The sequence below is a fragment of the Neolamprologus brichardi genome, chromosome 15 (assembly GCF_056152115.1).
Source record: "Neolamprologus brichardi isolate AB-2024 chromosome 15, ASM5615211v1, whole genome shotgun sequence".
Classification (NCBI taxonomy): Eukaryota; Metazoa; Chordata; class Actinopteri; order Cichliformes; family Cichlidae; genus Neolamprologus; species Neolamprologus brichardi.
The window spans coordinates 5,143,867-5,164,762 of NC_142118.1; the positions used below are offsets into that span (position 1 = coordinate 5,143,867).

The 20,896-nt window shown below is 41.0% G+C and overlaps 1 protein-coding gene across 4 annotated transcripts in view; it reads right to left on the reverse strand.

Moving 5' to 3' along the window:
- Nucleotides 1-2,941: 2,941 nt before the first annotated feature.
- mdga2a (MAM domain containing glycosylphosphatidylinositol anchor 2a) overlaps nt 2,942-20,896 on the reverse strand; it is a 205,908-nt gene continuing 187,953 nt past the window's right edge. For all 4 annotated transcript variants that reach the window (XM_006793045.3, XM_006793043.3, XM_006793044.3 and 1 more), the window contains exons 15-18: nt 17,488-17,649; nt 7,344-7,474; nt 6,807-6,903; nt 2,942-4,386 (exon numbers count right to left, since the gene is read on the reverse strand). In XM_006793045.3, coding sequence (XP_006793108.1) covers nt 4,298-4,386; nt 6,807-6,903; nt 7,344-7,474; nt 17,488-17,649 — 479 coding nt within the window. In that variant the 3' untranslated portion in view covers nt 2,942-4,297. The remainder of the gene's footprint in view (nt 4,387-6,806; nt 6,904-7,343; nt 7,475-17,487; nt 17,650-20,896) is intronic.

Consider the following 20,896-nt stretch of genomic DNA (forward strand, 5'->3'; position numbering starts at 1 on the left):
ATTGCACACCATTCTACAAAAAAAGGTTTATGACAAAAGTCACTTAAAAACATATGGCACTAATACCGCAACTAATAAAACAGCTGGAACAAACAGCAAATGTCATGGGTCCGGATACAGCGATAAATAACAAAACACTTGGCGAATGCAGTCACGTTAAGCTGCACTAAACTAATCTTGAAACAACTCATTTCCCCTTCTTCCTTTAAGAATACTTCACACCTTCTGCCAACGCAGACGCTTCTTATCATCAAAATAAAGTCGGTAAACACTCTACACTAAGAAAGTGTCACACAACACTGTTTACATGTTCAAAACTGTTAATCCCCCCCCCCTCAATTGTACTTGGAGGACTTTTATCAAGAAAGAGAGCACGGCTGAGTGTGAGCTACTCACTAGACTTGCGTCCCTCAAAGGGCAGACACACGCACAAAGGGCGCGTGTGTCTGCACAGAAATGGAAATCAAAGGCACAGCGAGAGCTGCGAGAACATGGAAATAAACAATGATCCTTTTGGCAGTATAATTTCCGCCACTATTAGCCAGCCTTTTCTCAACCCGAGTGAAATTTTTTAACTTGCATGAATGTACCCAATATGCATAAAAAAAATGAAATATATTTATATATATAATGCACCATGAAACAAAAACAGAAATGAGGTCTGCCACTCGTAAATCTAATATACACAAAGAATATAAACAGGAGTTTTGCATACTTTTGGTTGTTATTTTAAAGCAATAATTTGACATTTTAGGAGGAAAACAAAAAAAAACAAAAACATTTTTTGACCAGAGGAGATTAAATTTTTTTTTCCATTTACTATGAACAGAGCACCAGCCAGTTAGCAGAGCACAATGGCTGGACACAGGAGAAAAGAGGAAGCCTGGCTCTATCCAAAGATTACAAAACATGACTGCCAGCACTTCAGCTTGCTAATTACCTCATTAAATCTCTTGTTTAATGCTAAGTCTAAATACAACAGTTGGTGGTCTTACAGTGATGGGTTGGCCTATTTGGGAGCTTTGATGGCCAATGACTTCCTGTTGTTTCGACTCGTTGTTTTAACATGATTTTTTTTAGCCATTAAAGAAACATGATATGCCACGATGAACTTCAGAGGTGCTGGTTGATTGCTTTAGTTACCCGTGCACAGATCCAGCTTACCTGATTTCCCTTATTAGGTCACACTCTGCAAGCCTGTTTCCCAAAATGCCAAATTGTTCCTTTAAACCTTTGAGTAATCTGTCAGTATTTATCGTATTCTTCTCATTTGCTGAGCTTTTGTTCTCACTGTGAATCGACCAGGTACTCCAGGATGTAAAAGGAACAGTCACCAGCACATCTTGAACTCATATCCATACTTAATAACAGTGACGACTTGAACGGGGCACTTTGGCACTTGTCATTACCTACTATATCGCCGGAGGATATAGCAACTAGCTAATGGAGATTGTATCTGAGATTATATTATTTGGAAACTGTCAAAGTCTGTGTCAAAGTCAGACATACTTGATGTTCTTGATGTGTCCAAAACAACCTATAAAAGTCTGAAAGTTCTCATCATCAAAAGCACACAGAAAACATATGTTTTAGTAAGACAATACATCTAGTAAAGAACTCCCAAGAACTCCATTTACATTCAGTGTGATCCTAAACCTTGAAATGAAAATGTCTGAGATAAAAATAAAACAAGAAGAAGAAGAAAACAAAGAAAACAGGAATGGACAGCAGATATTATCTGTGATCTCTGTAGTAACATCACACAGATTGTAACAATATTGTTAAGATGCCCTGAAATGCTCATCATTCTGCTCTGTTTTGATTAGCATATTTATCTTCTTTACATGTATCAGTTTCTTATCACACCTATTGTACACAGCTTGATGCTCACGCATGTACACTACCCACTCTGACTAACCCAGGCTTCCACTGAAGAGGCTACATATAGTGAACCACAACACCAAAACGAACCTTTACCCAGTTTATTTGCTTTCTCCGCCGGGTTTCCTTTTTTGTTCTTTAATGCTGTGGTTGCACCTTAAATAAGAAGATACGGAGTTTTTGAAAAAAACCCCAAAACAAAGTTCAATTTTCAGTTTCGTTACAGAGAGCGGAAAAGCCTGAATTTGTGGGAGTAGGTCACATATGTGCGAGAGAAATATAAAATGGATTTTAATATGCTGAACTGTATGTTGTGCTTCCTGTACTCCAACATAAACATATATCATAAACCTTTGAATAGAGCTTCTTTAACATTTACAAGTTATACATTTACCAAATTGGTTTGCTTCTTTTGCTTCCACCAGCTTTGATATTTCAGCAAATGCAAAGGGAGACAACAAGAAGTAAAAGGAAGTTAAGTCATCTTTAACGGAAAAACAAAATGAAAATAAATAAAATAAGAAACAAGACACAAGTCCTCAAAAACGTTTGTCATAACCAACAATGAACGGAATTTTTCATTTTCTTATTTTCTCTTTTTTACAATACATGTTTGTTTTTTTTTAAAAACCCCGCTGGTTAAGGTTATGGTCTCAGGTAGATCTTCCACAGTCAATCTTCACAGTTTGTGTAAAAGCAGAGAAACATTCTCGCTAGAGTAATAAAATATCATGACTATTATTATGGTCATTATTATCTTTTATTCTCGGATTGTTCCATAGAAATGGTGGAGGATAGGGGTGAGGCGTGTCACCCTAATGAAGCGCCTGCAGTCCCAAAGTTCCTGCTCTCCTCCCTGTACAACGCGATGTTTTATTCAGCAGTTGTTCTTTTGCTTTGTTAAAAAAAATCTTGCCCGCAGGGGAGGAGAACTGTGGGAATGGAGAGTGGGGTAGTCATTCGGTGAAGTGTCTTTATCCTCCTCTATGATCTTAAACTGTTTTCCTGCACAAGACAACCCCCCCCCCCCCCCCCCCCCCCAAAAAAAAAACAACCCCCTCCACAAAAACAGAACAAACAAGGAAACTAACAAAAAATTATCCAGAGCCTCACTTTGACCGTTGCCACTTTTTTCTTTTTCGTAATCCAAATTGTTTCCAAACCTGTGCTCAGGGTCTGCCAGCACTGCCTGGTTGGCTGCCCTCACATGAAACTGTGCATAGGCATAGGCTTAGGTGCATGCACACACAAAAACGCGCGCTGATACTCGCGGGCGACTGCTCCGTCGGGAGTAAAATCCGGACGCGGCACAACCCCCTCTCTCGATCTTGAACGCGCCTTGCCCTTCCGTCAGCACTTGTGGGGCAAAAGAAACATGTAGAAAATAGCCCATCAGAGGAAACATGAACAGAGACTTGTTTGATGTCGATTAACACCCAGGCTCACGATTCGGTTTGTAATCTGAAGGCACTTTGTTTCATGGCAGAAAGTAAAGTGGCTTCTGTTCCACAGGCAGACCGCTGACTGAATATTCGAGTGGGGCCTCGCTAATCGGACCTTCCTCTACTCTCTGCCTGTTTTTCCTCTCCCTCCTCTGCTTTGTCTCCTTCTCGTTTTTAAGCTCGAACATCTCTCTGCCTTCCGGTCCGCCTGTCTACACCTCTGCTGAGCCTTCTGCTCTTATTGTTCTGCCACCATACCGTCAGTTGGCCACTTGGACTCGTGAGCACAGTGTTAAAAGATACGTAGGCAGCTACAGGGGAGTAAGCAGACAGAACTAAATGTTGTCGGAGTCCTTGTTTTTCTACAGTGCAGCACCGAGCAGATAAAGAAATGCCAAAGAATGACACGAGGCTGGGCTAAAGTGAAAAACAAGTGTCGGGGATTGGCATCTGGTGCAAGAAAATGGAGATAAAGATACACAGAGAAAGGTCTGATTGAATGTATTGATAAGCAGGGAAATGTTACTTCATATTCAAAAAGTCAGCAGTGTCTGTATTTCCTTCCGTCGTCGAAGGAAGCTTTCCGGCGCCTCATGAAATGGTTCTTGTGCTTTACAAACTGCCCTCCCACGATGCTTGTGATCTCCTCCGCCGGTCCGGGCTCATTCGTCGCCGACCTGCCTTTGTGCTCGTAAAGACGTCCGGAGTTCTGCGCCAGCGGGTGTTTTTCTGTAAAAGAGGTCTCTTTAAAAAAAAAAGTAGCGCATCTTCTTTATTTACTTTTTGTGTAACTTTTTAATCACTTATTTTTTTCTCTCTCGCTCATTTAATAACTGCGGCCTTTCTGTGGTCTGCAGTCCATGGGGGGACCCCGCTGCTTTCAGGATGCATGAATCTTTGGTGATTGGATGTTGAGGGTACAGCTCACAGACGGCGGCTCTGAATATTCGCCTCTGAGATGATGGGGAAATGGGTCACCTTTGACCTTCCAGCAGGGTCAGCACCAAGGTGACACATAGCAGCCATATATGGCAGGATGTGGACAGAGCCTTGGCGCTGAGATCTAAACGGGGGGGAAAGAAATAAGCAAACATTTCAATACAAACATGGGAAGATAAGTGGTGAAGGGAATACTGATTTTATTACACATACTATTTAATATGGCTTTATCCATCTGTAGCATGCTGATTCACTTGTGTTGAATGTGTTGAATACTAAAGCTTTTCCATTTAGCCAAATACAAGACTATGCATACAGAAATATTACTAACTCAGCAGTCATGAAAGAGCTATAACATCATGATTATCCCTGTGGCTTTCACTATCTTTTAATGAGCTTTTAACTAGTAAATAATGGGCTGTTACCAGCAAAGAGCTCCGCTGCTTAAAGCTAATGAGTTGCTCGGTAACCACAACAATTGGTCAGTTCAGCTTAAAGATCTGAAGATTCGGTGTGCAGACGTAAAAGTCACATTAATGCTCTCATCTAACATCTGTGCGTGAGGCTGCAGCGGTCAGTGTTGTGTTTGCGCGACGTTTTTGTTCTGTTTCTGTTCTGGGCTTTAGGTTAAATGGTGATTTTAAATTCACTACATACAGCTGAGGTCAGAAGTTTAAATACACTCACCATGGGGATGAATGTCATGGTAATTGTGGGCTTTTAATGATTTCTTTAAAACGATTAGACGGCATACATCTTTAATTACTGAAAAACAAGAACTGGATGCACAAGTTTTAAATTATTTTGAATTTTCTCTAATCTACACAGGGTCCAAATTATATATACAGGCTCCAACACATACGTAGATCACCACTAATATTTGGACTAGCAAGTTGCACTTTGACGAGACACTTCATTAGACATCAACAAGCTTCCGGCGTAATTCTGGTTGGATATTTGAGCGTTCTTCTTGGCGGGATTTGCAAGATCCTTTGAAATTGTTTGGTTTCCTGGCACAGTCCTGGCTTTTAAGCATAATCTACATTCAAGAAGTTTAATGTTAGCCTGCTTTATCCATTCCAAAACCAATTTTGATATGTGTTTAGGATCATTTGGAGGTAGTTTATCATTTTATCAACTTTATGCAGTTTCCACTTCATGGCGGGCTTGAACATTGGTGGTTCCTGGGTTGTTTCCCATCATCTCAGAATCACACTTTGGGTCTTGTACTTATGTATAATTGTTCAAACTGATTTTGCGTAGTTGTTTGGAAAGGGCCCATTAAGCTTCTGAAACAGCCTTTCCAAAACCCCGACCTCAACACTAGTCAAAATTTGAGGAATATGCTTAAACGCGAGGTCTGTGCCCACAAACCAACTAATTTAAATTAAATCTACTAATTATGCTAAAATAGGTGGTCAAATATCCAAGCAGAATTATACCAGAAGCTTGTTGATGGCTTCTAAAAGTGTTTGGTTGAGGTGCAACGTGGCAAGGGACAAGAAGCCCCAAATTAAAATTACTTTCATGTGTATGTAAACTCCTAACCACAAATGAAGATGACTGTGAGGGATTCAGTACTATCACAGGTGTATCCCATGTCTTTCCTAAAGTAAGCTGGGTGGCTCCAGACCAACCTGCCCACAATAGCTGGATAAAATAGATGGATCTGCTGCTGTGCAAGAAAGCAAATATACGTTTTCTCCCATATGTTTTCTACTGTGCTACTAACTTCTTTGAACAAATCCTAAAACAGACACAATGAAGCATTTTTCTTTCTGAGCTGGAAAATCAGTCAGAAATCATCTCTCATCATTCCTCACGACATCTTGCTCAGTTTCCCCCTCTCACATCGCGCTGAATCATGTAAGATTCATTGCGTGAGATTGAATTGCATAATTCATAACATTACTCTGTCCTCAGCCCAGGCGACTACTCCTTTACTTCCAAAATGAATTAATGCTGTCGCTTTGAATCATAATGCACCCAAATGAAAAATAACCTACACAATAACAAACTCGCAGCGACAAAAACAATGCATCTTGCGGACCGAGATCACCGTCTCTGATTGCCGTTAGATGGGCAGTTATTTTCCACCACGGACGTGAAAAATGGAAACAGATTATCTTGATTCATTTATGGCATGTTAAAGAGACGTCTAAGTCTGAACGGCTTTTGCGAATAATTCCTGCAGAATAAATAACGGATATTAAATCAAGGGAACTGTATTTGTTTGCCAACCAATAATGCCCTGTCAATTGCAGGCCATTTTCCGTGTCCTGTTTTCTGTTTTTTACCTTCTGTTTGTTCCAGCAGCGCAATTACAGTACTCCACTCCGCTATCATTCATGTGATTACACACCCTGTTGCCATGGCAACCATGCTTTCCCCATGAGATGGTCGTTTTATGCTGCCAGCTGTCTAAGATTAGATCCTCTCTCATAAATCTGAACCTTGTCCGGTGAGGTAGAGAGAGAGTACCGGGGACTTCGATAAGAGGGACAGAGGAGAGGATGGAGGAGGCGGGTGTGTGGTGCTACTCACTGGGCGGCGGGTCTCGACACTCCCCTTCCTCCAGCGTGATATCATCAATAGCAATGTCTCCTTCAATGCCTGGTCCCCGAATCCCTTGAAGTACGACCTACAGAGAGTAGCACAAGTCATTATATTGAATCTTGAGAGACCAAAAAAACAACAAAAATAAAGAACAGGAAAAAAAGGGAAATTTGAACTGCAGTAAGATAAAGACTGAGTCAGTGTAATTTAGCTAAATTACACCTGGGAAAAAAAACCCTTAAAAAACACAACAGCAGGTGGCAAGTATTTGCTTATAATGACTGTTGGAAGCTGCAACTAAAGTTACCTATTTTACAACTAAAGTTCTGCAGCTTTCCATCATCCACTTCCTGATGGAAAAGCGTGTCATACGAGACATTTTGTGGGAATGCTGGATACTTCTCACAGCTACATCAGTGTTTAGCCCCCAGGGAAACCAATACCACACAAACACAGGCAAAGAAGAAAATAGAGGGCACCGAGGGAAACGCTACTGCATATTGAATGAAAGTTTTTTAGGCTCACCTGGAAAGACGCTGTTGGGTGGATGCTTACTTTGGCCTGCTTCCAGCGGTCACCTTGATTGCCACTTAGCGACCACACGAGGCCTTCTGAAGCCGTTTGACCCTTTTGCTTTAGGAATGCATTTAGCGTTCCTGCATTGAGGAGAGAGACAGTTGGACTGTTGCCAAAACATTTTCTAATGGCTCAAAAGAAAGTATTCATATCTTGGAATTATGGCTTAATAATCATTATATGTTTTCATTTTACAGCGCTAACTCCTTTTGTCCTACATTTAGAGTACTTCCTCTATATTATGCCCCAAATGACAACGCACTATTATTTCATTTAAGTAGGTCATTAGAAATTAAGGTAACTGGTCGATTGTAGCCACCTCTCAGCAGTACATGAAATCCATGTGAGGGGACAATTAGGGTGTGCAAGTGGAGGCTGAATCCCATATGTTTATGTTGGAGTAACAAATATATGTATGCTTTTGCAGAGACATTCAATAGGATATACGTTCTGCAAAGTTTAAAATTTAAGGAGCAGCAGGCAGAAAAGAAATGGAAAAAAGAGAAAAATAGCAGAGAGGCGTCTTCCGAGAGCTGCCCTTCTTTAAGCCACAGTTACAGGTAAGTACATCTGCTTTAAATACCTTTTCAACTTTATATTGACTATTGGATTCTTCATTTTCACCAGGTGACAGTCCTTTGTTGGACATATTACCACCCTTGGTTTTACCGTGCTATGCAGCCTTTTTTAAACCCAATATCACGGCAAAGCGTTGAATGGACACAGTAGACCGGCATGTCTATTACACGTTTTGCCAGGATACTGGGTTGCTTTTTTCTGCTCCTTACAGTGCTTTATAGTTCTAAAGTGATCTGATATGAAAAGATCCGTTACAAGGCAAAGACTGCTGTCACAGGCTTGATTTTGTAAAGTCTGACACGCTGTCAGGGGTTCAAAAGTATACTTCCTTGTAAGATCATTTGAATTACAATATGCCGAAATAGGAACATTTGTCAGCACCAACCACTGTTGTACTTCATGTACAATTCTTTCAAAAAGTAATCAGACATCTTAACGTTTTTATTCATTTTAAAAAGAATAAAATATGCAGTCCACCTGTGATGAACTGATTTGATTGGACATAAAACAATCAAAGGCTCCCAGAAGTCACACTGCATGTGAGAACTAAAACCAAGACATGAGGTCCATGAAGTCTCTGTTGACCTCACAAAGCTGACCATGTGGAATTCAGCTTTGGTAGTTTGGCTGGACAATCAGTTGGTTGACCAGCCAAACTGCAAAGGGTCTTAATCCAGGATGCCCCCAGGAACTGCAGCTAAGTGGTCAAAAGATCTGTGAAGAGATGAGAGAAGCAGTGCACAGAGAAGTAGGGAAGAAGTCTTGATTTTGAGATTGAAACTGTCAAATGGCATTTAAAAGACTGAGAATAAAGATGAAATACCCCCGTTGCACAATCCTACCATGCAATACCATGGTTCACAGCAGCATCGTGCAATGACAAGCAGACTGCTCTGGGTCAAGGAAAGGATGAAAGCCAGACATCTTAATCAAAACTCTTAAAAAATCTCTTTTACGACAAAAAAAAGCTGCTGCCTTTTTTCTAAGTGGGTCTATATTATACACCACCTGACCACGTACATTAAAGAACTCCGTAGTAATCTGTTCCAGATTAATCCCAAATAAAATTGGGCTTCTGATCTAATATTCACCTGTGTATCCCGCATTTCAGATTTATGTATTCTTCTGAATACAAAGCAGAGCCAAGCAGTAGCAAAGGTTAAACTCGGGTTATATGAATTGATACATCTATTAAGTGTCTGCATGCAAAGATAAATTATTCTCTTGCTCATGATGGTCCAAATTAATTATCACTAAAGGGCGATGTGTGATGAGAATTTCTCGATAAATGGAAATGCTTTCCCTCTAGAGGGCGGTTCTTCTGAGTTTATCATTAGTTTCAAACTATTTCTGCCAAGTTCAGTTTTCTTTTTCAGCTCAGCTGGATTTCCACTAAAGCTACAGAAAATAATCCACTGAGTGTCACTGCCAGCTCCGTATTACAAAACACAACGTGACAGCTCTATTTCAGCGGAATTCCTATATCAGTTAACAATAACACAGATGTACTGGGTCTTATTGAGACAGAACAGACTATATACCAAGTCTGCATTAAAGACTACCCTCAGTGAGGTCTCTTGTCTGGCCCCAGGCTTTGATATAAAACTGTCAGATGATGACACTGAGTGCAACCACTTTTCCCTCCTTTACAAACATACCAATTGTGTGTGTGTGTGTTTGTGGTATTTCTAATTTGCCATGCTGGAACAGCGAGTGCGTGTATGAGAGAGAACATCATCTTTTTTGCAGTGGGCTAACAGGAGCAGCATCCAAAGACTCAAATCAGGTTAGCGCTGACACCACAGTGAAGCTCAGTGCGAGCAGTGCTCTGAAGTCAAGTGGATTTCACAAATATGGGAAGCAGCACCTTTGCGTTGACTCAACCAGTGAGGCAACCTTTCATTTGATGCATCTTTGCTTCAGCTAGATGCCTCATTACTGCTAAGCCCCCACCCTGGATAGGTAAAAAAAGAAGAAGAGGGAAAGCTACGCTGTTCACACTCTCTCATCAGCACGGTATACACTCCCCCCCCCCACGACAGCACAATCTCCATTGAGAGATGAGCTCTTGTACAGAACATGACCCGCGGTTTCATCTCCTGTGGAAATGTTTAGGATGTAGGAGGATTCTTGCTGAGCTAACTGGCTTACATTTTCTTTGAACTCATAGCGATGTAGGTGGTTATGTCAGTGTCATCACATCCTGAGCAAAGGCATATGCTGTATATTCTTTGGAGTACTTTTTTTTTTTTTTTTTTTAAAGGAATACCTTTGGCAGACACTTGTGAAATTTAAAAAGATCTGAGAAGAGAAAGATGTGAGTCTGGTGAACAGTGAAGAACAGCTCCTGGAAATCTTTCAATTATGCAGTGAGGATGGTAGAGAGGTGGATTGAGGTGCTGTACCACCCTCCTTGCTAATGAAAAGATGACTCAGTTGCTTCTCAGAAGGTCAGGCTTAACGCGCGCTTGGTTGGTGTGCTTTGCTCGAGACTTAATCCTATAAACAAATGCGACACGGCCTCCAAAGGCAAACTTTGATGTGCGCTTCAGTAATTAAGTGTGACCTTGTCTCAGGTATCCACCCGCTAGCTAACTATGGAGGAGTTTCTTTGAGCCTGAGCCACTGTTCGCATCAGTGCGTAGGCATGACTCTTTATCGACTGATTCTGGCCTTCAGCGATACCGTGCCACAGCCTGACTGTGACTCACGTCAACGGCACCGTGCCAAACAGTACCGAAATCTTCAAATTTCAAGATGGAGCTTTGCCTCACCGGCTGGTTTTGTAAGCCACAGTTTAAAGTGCAAAAAAGAAAAAGAAGCTCTCGATTATTTAAAATGCCAAAATTCCCCCAGATAACAGAAAATATGAAATGCATATATTATTTGGGCAATTTGTCATAAGCATTTACTCCTCTGGGAAGAAAATATCACAAACCAACATTCCTGAGCTTGGGGCAAATGTTTCTCACGGACGGAGAGGCAGAATACCAAATGAAGCGCCGCCATGGAGGATCTGAGCTGGGTTTCAAGTCCTTGACATTTAGCCCATTCATCATAACACGCCACAGTCTGGGCATGGGCCTCACCACAGACGGGGAGGGCAGGAGAAGAGAGGGTCTGGCTGGCGATCAATTTGAGCAAATTGGAAATGTCACGGCCTACTCAACCTCAGCGGGGAGCCGGAGGAGCTCTCATCTCCCTGCTGAGTCGCCCTCCAACACCTCTACCCTTATATTCTCTCCACCTCCCTCGCCTCCTCCTCTCCAGATGTTTGGTCTGGCCCACCTGCCTAGACACTTCCACTCTAGCTCTCCCCTGAGGACACCCGGAAAGGAGCCTAAATTTCAGAGCATATGCAAGCCATATCAAGTCCAGTGTAATACTTAACGACTAACCTCTCTCGGCATGTTTTGCTTAATTAAAGATACTGTTCTCCATGTTTTAGAATTAGCATTTTACAGGCACAGTGCTCATGTTTACGCTTTGTTAGTATCTGCATTTCCTATTTCTGCCTTTCGTCCTGTTATCTCGGCTACCTGTTGCCAATTTATTTTCATGTAAGTCCATTATAGAAATTCCAATTGTTAGCTCCAAACACAAAAAGGAAATAAGTTAATGGGATGGGTACGCTCCTTAGTCAAAGGTGGATTTGTGGATGTAGATAAAAACTTTAGACTATACAAATAAATTATTTAGTCAGTATGTATAAACTAACCATGAATACACAATATAATGTAAATAAAAACAGAATGCAATGATTTGCAAATCTAATAAACCCACATCTTTAACAAATCAGATGTTTGAACTGAGAAAATGTAATATTTTAAGAAAAATAATAACTCATTTTGGCAGGCTTTCATTGAAAAAGACATTGCAGCATATGCTACTCTAAAACCAGTGTATATCTTTGGGCATGGTGGCTTTCCAGATGTGCAACTGGCTTTTCCATAGTCCGTAATGCACCCACATACCATCTGAGATAGAGAGTTCTGAACTGATAACAGTCCCTTTACTCTTTAGTCCAGAGCATGCGGTGTCCATCTTCTCCAAAAAGAATTTCAATTTGTCTGACCACAGTTTGGCCTTGGTCCATTTAAAAAGAGATTTAAAATTGTGTTTCTGGATCATGTCATCATTCGGCTTCTTCTTAACCTGCATTTGTAGACGGCAAGGTGAGCTGTGTTCACAGAAAATGATTTGTGGAAGTGTTCCTGAGCCCACGCAGAGAGAGCCCAGAGATCGGGGGCATCCAGTGTTGACTTTTAACTGTGTCACTTACACGCAAAATTGCTGAGTGCAAGTGAATCTTTTCTGATATGATGTAATGTGTATGAGATATTTAAAATCTTTGCTATTTTATGTTGAGGAACATTATTCTGAAATTTCTGCAGAAAGAAACTTTCTGCCCCTCTTTACTTCTGAGAAACGACGCCTCTCTTAGATGCACTTTTTAAAACACTTGTTGCTGATGCGTTGCGTTGCTACCTAACCTATCTAGTTGCAAAAAGTTGCTCAAGCTGTTTCTTTTCACTCTTCCAGCCTTTTGTTGACCCCGTCCCAACTTTTATACGATATGTTGCTGCCATCAAATTCAAAATGGGCTATGTTTTTCATGAAACAGTAAAATGTCTCAGTTTAAACATTTTATATACTCTCTGAATGAATAAAATATGGATTTATGAGATCTGCATTTTTACATTTTACACAGCATTCCAATTAAAATGACCTTTGATATCCATTCGTGACCTTACAAAAATCGAAAGAAACTATTCACAATGACATTTGTGTCTAACAGTAGTTAAACAAGGAGAGCTCATTGTAGATGTCAGCACTTGAATTTGAGTTCATTTAAGGAGACCCCAAGCTGCCGGGGGAAAATGAGTACTCCCAGTTTGGTTGCGGTTAGCTGCTGGAGATTGCTGGCAGTCGCTGTGAAATCAACTGCTAAAGCCCCAGGCGTGCAGGACTAAAGAGCAGTCAGTGTTGGATTTTGCAGACAAGTCAGCGTCTTCCATGCAAACCGGTAGCTGGTAACCACAGCTGTCTGCTAATGGCTATAAAAATCACAAGTAGATTTTCAGTGCAGTTCTTTGTGACTGATTTTATCCAACGAATTTTTTTCTTTGTAACCAGTGGTTACTAGTGGTGTGCGATACTGCATATTTTGGTATCGATCCGATACCCATTAAATACGGGTCAGTATCGTCGATATTGATACCGATACTTTTTAATAAATAAGGTGGATGCGTCATTGAATTGCTAAATCTTAATTCATTTTCATGACCTTAAGTGTTTTTTGTGTTTTTATTATTAAATAGTTGACACCCAGGACATAATTAGGACAAAGTTTATAATTAAATAGAAAATGCTTTATTATTGTGGCTGGTCTGCGATGCCGCTGCAGGTGAGTCCATCTCACCTGCAGCGCATCTAAAATCTCGCCTCGCTGGCTTAAAACCTGTGCTCTGCTTGTGTTGTTGTTGTTGGCGATGTGTACGGCTAGCAGCTGGAGAGCTGCAGTTTTTGAATGTACTGTTACAGCAACGGTGTAATTATTGTAAGAATAAATGATGCTGCGAAGCATGAAAACGCCATCGGGTCTGCTGTGGTGGTTTAGTTATCGAGTTTTTAAGAAAAATCTTAAATAAAAAGTGCACACAAATCAGTAAATAAGTTAAAACAAGTACTGTTAGGAAACTATAATACAAAAATTACAATTGAAATTCTAAAGAACTGGTGAAAATATAATATGTAAACAACTTAACAATCCCCAAAGCGTCTAAGTCACGTGACAACGCAAGACTTAAACACAAGGGGGAGCAAAGTGTGTCGGGAGCGGCGAGTGCGGCAACCTGGCTGTTTCGTCTTCGCAAACAAGAGCAGAACTTAAAGTAAAGAATCGCTCTCACCAGGCTAGTATTGATCCGATACCGATGCCGACTTGGTATCGATACAATTGATGTTTGGATTGAGCCGCCCACCACTAGCGGTTACCAGGGGGACCAGTGACTGGTCTCTAGTCCTGTGTCACTGAGGCCTTGATAAAGGGTTGCGTTTTATTACTACTTGCAAACTTTACAAAGTCCTGCACTCAGGTCCCTGTCTCAGAGTTAATAACAAAACAGACTTCAAAGGAAACAAGATAGAAGTTGGAGTAAGATATGTGACGCTGAAGAGGCAAGTCAGCTTAATAAAAGGTGAAAAAAGAAGCTGCAGAAGTTGGAGTGTGGAGACCATCAATGTCTTTCTAGGATCCTGAAGTAATTGAAGTCAAATGCTGACTATAAATGTCAAAAAGAGAGGGGAGGTGAGCTGCTGGCCTGTAGCAGTTTCACAGTTTGCTGAATTTCTCTTGAAATTCCTCTCTTGGCATTTTTTACTGTCACTGATTGATTTTTCTTTCTATACTTTATCTATTTTTAAATATCCCTTTTTCTGTACTAAAATATATTTCAGTGAAATACTATTTTTTAGCTGCCTATCTCTGCGGGTGATTTCCCTCTGTTTTGGTGCCACTAGAATTTCACTTAAATGGCCTGAAACCAAAACGAGAACACATAAATAATGAGTCGAAGACATCAGTTTTAGTTATCTCACATGAAGAACTTTTATAGTTTTATATTTGATATTGGATATGAATATTTTTAGAAGCACAAAGTACACCGACTGTTTCCCCTGAGATACTGTGCCTAAAATTCTGTCATGTTTTTGGTACATGTGAAATCATGTGAAAACATTTTTTTCACAGGACTCTATGCAGTCTTGTGAAAAACAAGTACACCCTTACTGTTTCCCACAGGAATCAGGGCAGTACGAAGCAGAAAGATGCTGCTAATCAAATGCATTTGATTAAATGAACATCAACATTTCAGCAGTTTTTAGACTTTTAGGTGAGTGTTAACAAAATGTCACAATCTTCCCAGGAGTTGATATCCAAGCAAATTCACCACAAGGTCAGACTGTGCAATGCTCAGACTCTACAGGCCTCATTTAGCACAATAAACGCTAAAGTTCATGACAATACAATTAGAAAAAGACAAAACAAGTACGGCTTGTTTGGAAGGGCTGCCAGGGCAAAGCATCTTCTTTCCCCAAAATAACATGGCTGCAGGCTATAGATTCACAGATTAGCATCTACAAAGCAACAAACAAACAAACAAAAAAGCCCTCAGAAGACTTCTGGAACCAAAGTGGAGATATTTGACCTTACCTTCAATGGACTGACCCACGAATCACAATGAATTGAAGCAATGTTATTAAAAAAAAAGAGTGGGCTACAATTCTTTCACAACGATGTGAGAAACTGACAACATCATACAGAAAAGATTACTTGAAGTTATTGCTGTTAAAAGTGGTTCTACAAGCTACCGAGTCACAGAGAGCTCTTAGTTTTTCACAGACTGCTCACATGGCTTTGAAAACTCTCATTTTCACATGGCTGCAGATCTTGCTGTCATTTAGATTCATTGTTTTTTATTCCTATTGCTTTATCACTTCAGCTCATATGCTAACAGTGCCTGTTTCTCACTGACATGGCTCTGGCTCCTAAACTGGACCATTGAAAATGTTCTGGGCGTATAGACTATTTCCATATTCTGCCCACCGTGATCTTCTTTCCACAAAAATAAGAATTAAGTCGTGCAATGAAAAGCAAAGCTGGTTCTGCATCAACACTAGTACCGGTGCCTTAAAAAAGACACAAGATGACCCTGCACCCACGTCTGCTGGTGACCTTTTTCGCCTTATAAAGGTGTGTAGTAGCTGATGATAGGGAGTTAGGTTGGGACAGAAAAACCCTGGAGGGCTTCAACAGTGCGTAAACTGCTATTTTTGTGCTAGAGCAAAACTCCTAAATGCACTGAGCGTACAAACAGCACACATTCAAAGCAGGAGTGCTTGTGGTTGGCTGATTGGGTCTCTGGTGAAGAGAGTCAGATGTAAGCCACAGAGTGCTCCTTCAGTCGCTTCGCCATCTTCAAATGGGCCATGCAGGGTTGTTATCTACATTGTGAGATGAATGTGAGGGCTAACACCCAGAATCTGTGCGCACACCTTTTGAAGAACTGTGTTGCAAAAAGGAGACATCTTTTACTTGAAACATCTGACAGCTACACTTAGGATTTTTTGGAAAGAAAGCGCAAAGCTCCACAGCAAACACACCACTGGGAGAAACTCTCAGGAAATGACTGCAATTCTGTTGCTTAGAGGAAAAAGTGACTACTGCGTTTCCTCTCTCACAAACAAGAAGTCCCTCACAAAAAGAAAGAAAAAACTCCACAGTGAAACACACATCTGCTGGACACCAAAACCAAGAACCTCATCATAATTAATGCCAGCGGTATGTCCCACAGATCACGGGTGGGCAATTCCAGGCCTTGAGGGCCGGTGTCCTGCAGGTTTTAGATCTCACCTTGGGTCAACACACCTGAATCACATAATTAGTTCGTTACCAGGCCTCTGGAGAACTTCAGGACATGTTGGCTGTATCCCCATTCAGGGTCTGCAGCCTTAAAGTACGCAGCCTTAACGGTCCACAAGGGCCGCGTACTCAAAGACCGCTAAGGCTGGAAGTGCGAGGCTTGTGAAATGGGGCGGTCTAGCCTCCGTCGCGCTGCCCAGGTTGCCTAGCAACCATAATACTAACAGCTGGAAATGTTTCATACAGCTTTGTTTGACAGAAATGAAGGAGAACATCTTTTGTTCGTTTGTTTGTTTGTTTCTACATGAGCTCATTGTAAGATTAAGGTCAGCTATTGAACGGCGTATATTTTAAAGTAAAGGCTGTAAGTTAGTACAAACGTCACTAATGTCACATAACTTTGCCGACATGTGGCCAACAGTAATGTTTTCATGTTCTTCGTTATTAAACATTTGCACATAAATAAGTGACATAATATTCAGTACTTAAAGTTTACTCTTCGGGCGCCCCTCATCCGCCGTTTTTTTTGGCAAAATTATCCGCACCCACCGCCGCGCTATGCATTCTGGGATATGTTGGGTCTACACCGCCACATCCTTAAAATTCAGGGAAATGAAGGATGCATTTGAGGGCCGCATTTCGAGCAGCCTTCGAATTGGGACAGCCTTCGTCGCGTCGCTGTGACGCAATTGGCCTTAAAATGCGGCCTTTAAGGCTGCGGACCCTGAATTGGGATACAGCCGTTGAGGAGCTAATTTAGCCATTTAAATCAGCTGTGTTGGTTCAAGGACACATCTAAAACCTGCAGGGACACCGGCCCTCGAGGCCTGGAGTTGCCCACCCCTGCCACAGATGCTTGATGACGTACTCTTTTAGAAATAAAATTTCATGTGGTGTTGCCTTACTGACTGTACTTAGTTCCACGAGAATAAGAAAGCAACTCCTTTCTACAGCAGAGAACTGCCAAAGAAACTTGAAATCCACTCAAAGCTGGTTTTGCTGTTTTATCAAGCAAAAACAGGGAGCAGTGATAGACTTTAAAATTGTTTAAGAAATGAAGCAGTGGTTTTAAATGAAGGCAATCATTCTTACCTATGTGTTTCCCATACATGTGGTAGAAGAAGCCAAAGCAGTAGGCAGGTGGATTGGTGATACCGTAAGGGTTTTTAGGTGCTACATTGAAAAATGGACTTATAAGCCGTGCTTGGTCTCCTTCCTTGCGCGGTCTTGACGTCTCGATGTACATGTAGAAACCTTGAAATGGATAAAAACACACATGCGGACACCAGAGTTATGAGAACAAAATAAAAGGGGTTCTACATTTTCACAAACTGTGGTCTGATCTTTCAGTGCCGCCTCATCCTCTCGTGTCAAATACTCCCGTTTTATCAGAAGAGACGGCTGTTCTTCGGATTAGATCTTAAACCAATAGGTGTGGTAATACAAAATGCCAAGAGCTGATGGTCTAATTTAAAAAAGCAGAAAAGACTTATTAGAAGTGTGGCAGTGGCTTAAGTCACAGGTTTCACAGCTGTTGCAGCTTTCTCGTAATTAGATTTTTTTTAATTCCTTGCTGATTCGTTTTGCCTTTACTCCCTTTCTACCTTTGCTGGGTTAATTTTAGCTATCAAACCTACCTGGCTTCACGAGATTAATGCAGCAGGTTTGAAAAAAACAGGCAAACAAACTTTAAATATGATTGCACGCATACAAAGATCCATATGTAACATACTGGGAGTGAGATCTGTACGAGAGGAACATAATATAGCATCTAAATCAAAACTATTGACACAGTGTGACTAAACTAATAACACAGTTTTCACGACTTTACTAAACAAACTCATCATTTATTAGCTGAGTGAATGCTGACCCCAGCCCAGCAGCCAGACCCTGAACTTTAACAGGCAACAAGCAGATGAGCAGTCAGGCTGCTTCTTCCATTTTAAGCTGTTTATATTTAGTTATATATATAATTATATCTCTATATATTTCTCTGAATACTTATGTTGACCCCATCAGCAACTTCACTGTCCCTGACTGTGAAATGTCACAAACATTTCTCCTTGAATCCCTGACAAATTGTTTTATCACTGTAAATATTGCGGTAATGACACCTTCCATAATAAAGATAAGGGCCAGGGCTCACTAGTCGCAAAAAACCTGGCACAGATACAGTGAGGTTACATTTATGGTCCCTTGGTCTGACAGCGGTGGACAGCAGCAGTGATGCCTATAAGTCAGACAGCCCTCTGCGTGCGAGCCAAATTATCTAAAGCCAATCTCAGCCCAGCCACAGGCACAGGCAAGGTAGCTAGTGAGCCGCTCCACAGCCCTCCAGCCAAAACCAAATGGAATATCTCCCTCAGCTGAATCTCATATTAGATAATTATGCACAAAAAAATGAATGGGGCTGCTAATGAAATGCTGGACATTTTGAAACCATTAGGTGATTAAAGCCAATGCATTATTTACTGCCTCAGCTGCTGCTGCTGGTACCGTAGCACCATAATAGGCACCAACTGTATATTTCACCACAGACAACTTCCATCAGAGGATTCATTAAAAATCCTCTAAAAGACTCTTGCATATCCATTTTTTCTTATTTATTCCTTGAATATGCAATACCTGTACATGCAGCTCTCGAGAGCCAATGCTAAACTTACTATGCAGAGTCTAATTTGGGTGCCATGGAAACAGCGACGAGGCTCATTTAGAAGATTATCTTGCAAATAAATGATCAAGGATCCTCACTGTTAGTTTGTGCAGCATCAAATATTTGGTGACACAATGAGCACAGCTGAAATCATCTTCTTTGAATTGTCCCATCTTATTTCGTCGTTTTCGAAAAGCGACACTTGTTTTTGTTTGTTTGCAAATAAACATGTAATTATCAAAAATGCTATGTGTCGTGCACTGACCGATAATGTGATAATCACGTTGCTTCACTGTCGCCTGGGAGCATTTGTGGATTCATTCATTGTGGATGGAGCACATAAGAAACAACCGTGTCCATTTAAATGTGTGCATTCAATATGCTAATTTCTAATACAACAAGCAGGTAGACTTTTTCAGAGGCTCGCTGACAGCTGGCAAGAATGATCACTAAGGCCTAGACCAGCTGTGGTTTTTACTATTACCACAGATTTTTGCAATATCATTGCTCAGCCGTACATATAAATCACAAGATGAGAAATATTATGAAATTACTTGCTCACTGGCTAGTAGATGTTAAGGTTGGTCAGGATTTGTGTTATACTCTGCAATATTTTTATTAATGCATAGATTTTTCTGCAGTGTTGGGAAGGTTACTTTTAAAATGTATTCCATTACAGAATACAGAATACATGCCCCAAAATGTATTTTGTAACGTATTCTGTTACGTTACTCAATGAGAGTAACGTATTCTGAATACTTTGGATTACTTAATATATTATCATGCTGTTTACAACTACATGAATGTACTATTGCTGTGATTTATTACTGTTACTGAAGGTTCGCGGCTCCGAACCGTAGTAAAGGGACCTCTGGCTAATACGGTGGGTTCCATGTCGGGCTCGTAGCCAAAAAATAGCTTTACTTTGTTGTCTGGGTCACTTTGCTTGCGAGAGACAGAGAGAGGCGTTGAAAGGCTGCTCCAACGGAACTTATTGTTTCGGAGGAAAACACGAACACGGTGTACAGTCGAGTCTTAATAGCTTACTTACAACTGGGCTTGTCTGACACTCTTCTTGGCTGCAGTGGTTATTATTATATTTACATGCTTCCAGCTCCCGTTTTTAATCGATGACAGCTCGTACTTTTCCTTTTTCTCCCTCCTTGCGCTCACAGACACATAACGGGTATGGCAGTCCATTCTCCCTGCAGCACGGACTACACTGCCCATGATGCTACATTCTTTAGAGCTATGCCTGTAGCATTCTGCCTATTAGCTTAGCACAACAACAACAAAAAAGCGCTCTCTCACCCAGGAAACACAGAGAGAGAGAGAGCGTGTCACCCTGTAACCATGGCAACCGTAACGCTGCCACCTGGAACAACAGAACGTAGCTGTCAAACAAAACCCAAACAGTCCTGACCCGCCACAATATGAAACAGGGAGGTACCGCCGTGTAATCCATTTATTTCAACAAAGTAACTGTATTCTAAATACCACCTTTTTAAACGGTAACTGTAACCGAATACAGTTACTCATATTTTGTATTTTAAATACGTAACGGCGGTACATGTATTCCGTTACTCCCCAACACTGTTTTTCTGCTACAGTGTCCACTGTAATTGTAGCCTGTAACATTTATTCAGAGAAGAGAAACAATGAGTGCTTGGCAAAGACACTCTTATCATACATGATAATGACCCCGATTGCATTACAGCGACGTGGCGATCAATATACATTGTAAGCTCATCTATGATATATCACCACATCTCTATAACTGAAGGTAAAAAATATGCTCAGAATGGACCCAAAAAACACATGTATGTATTTACTAGGGTGTTAACTTAC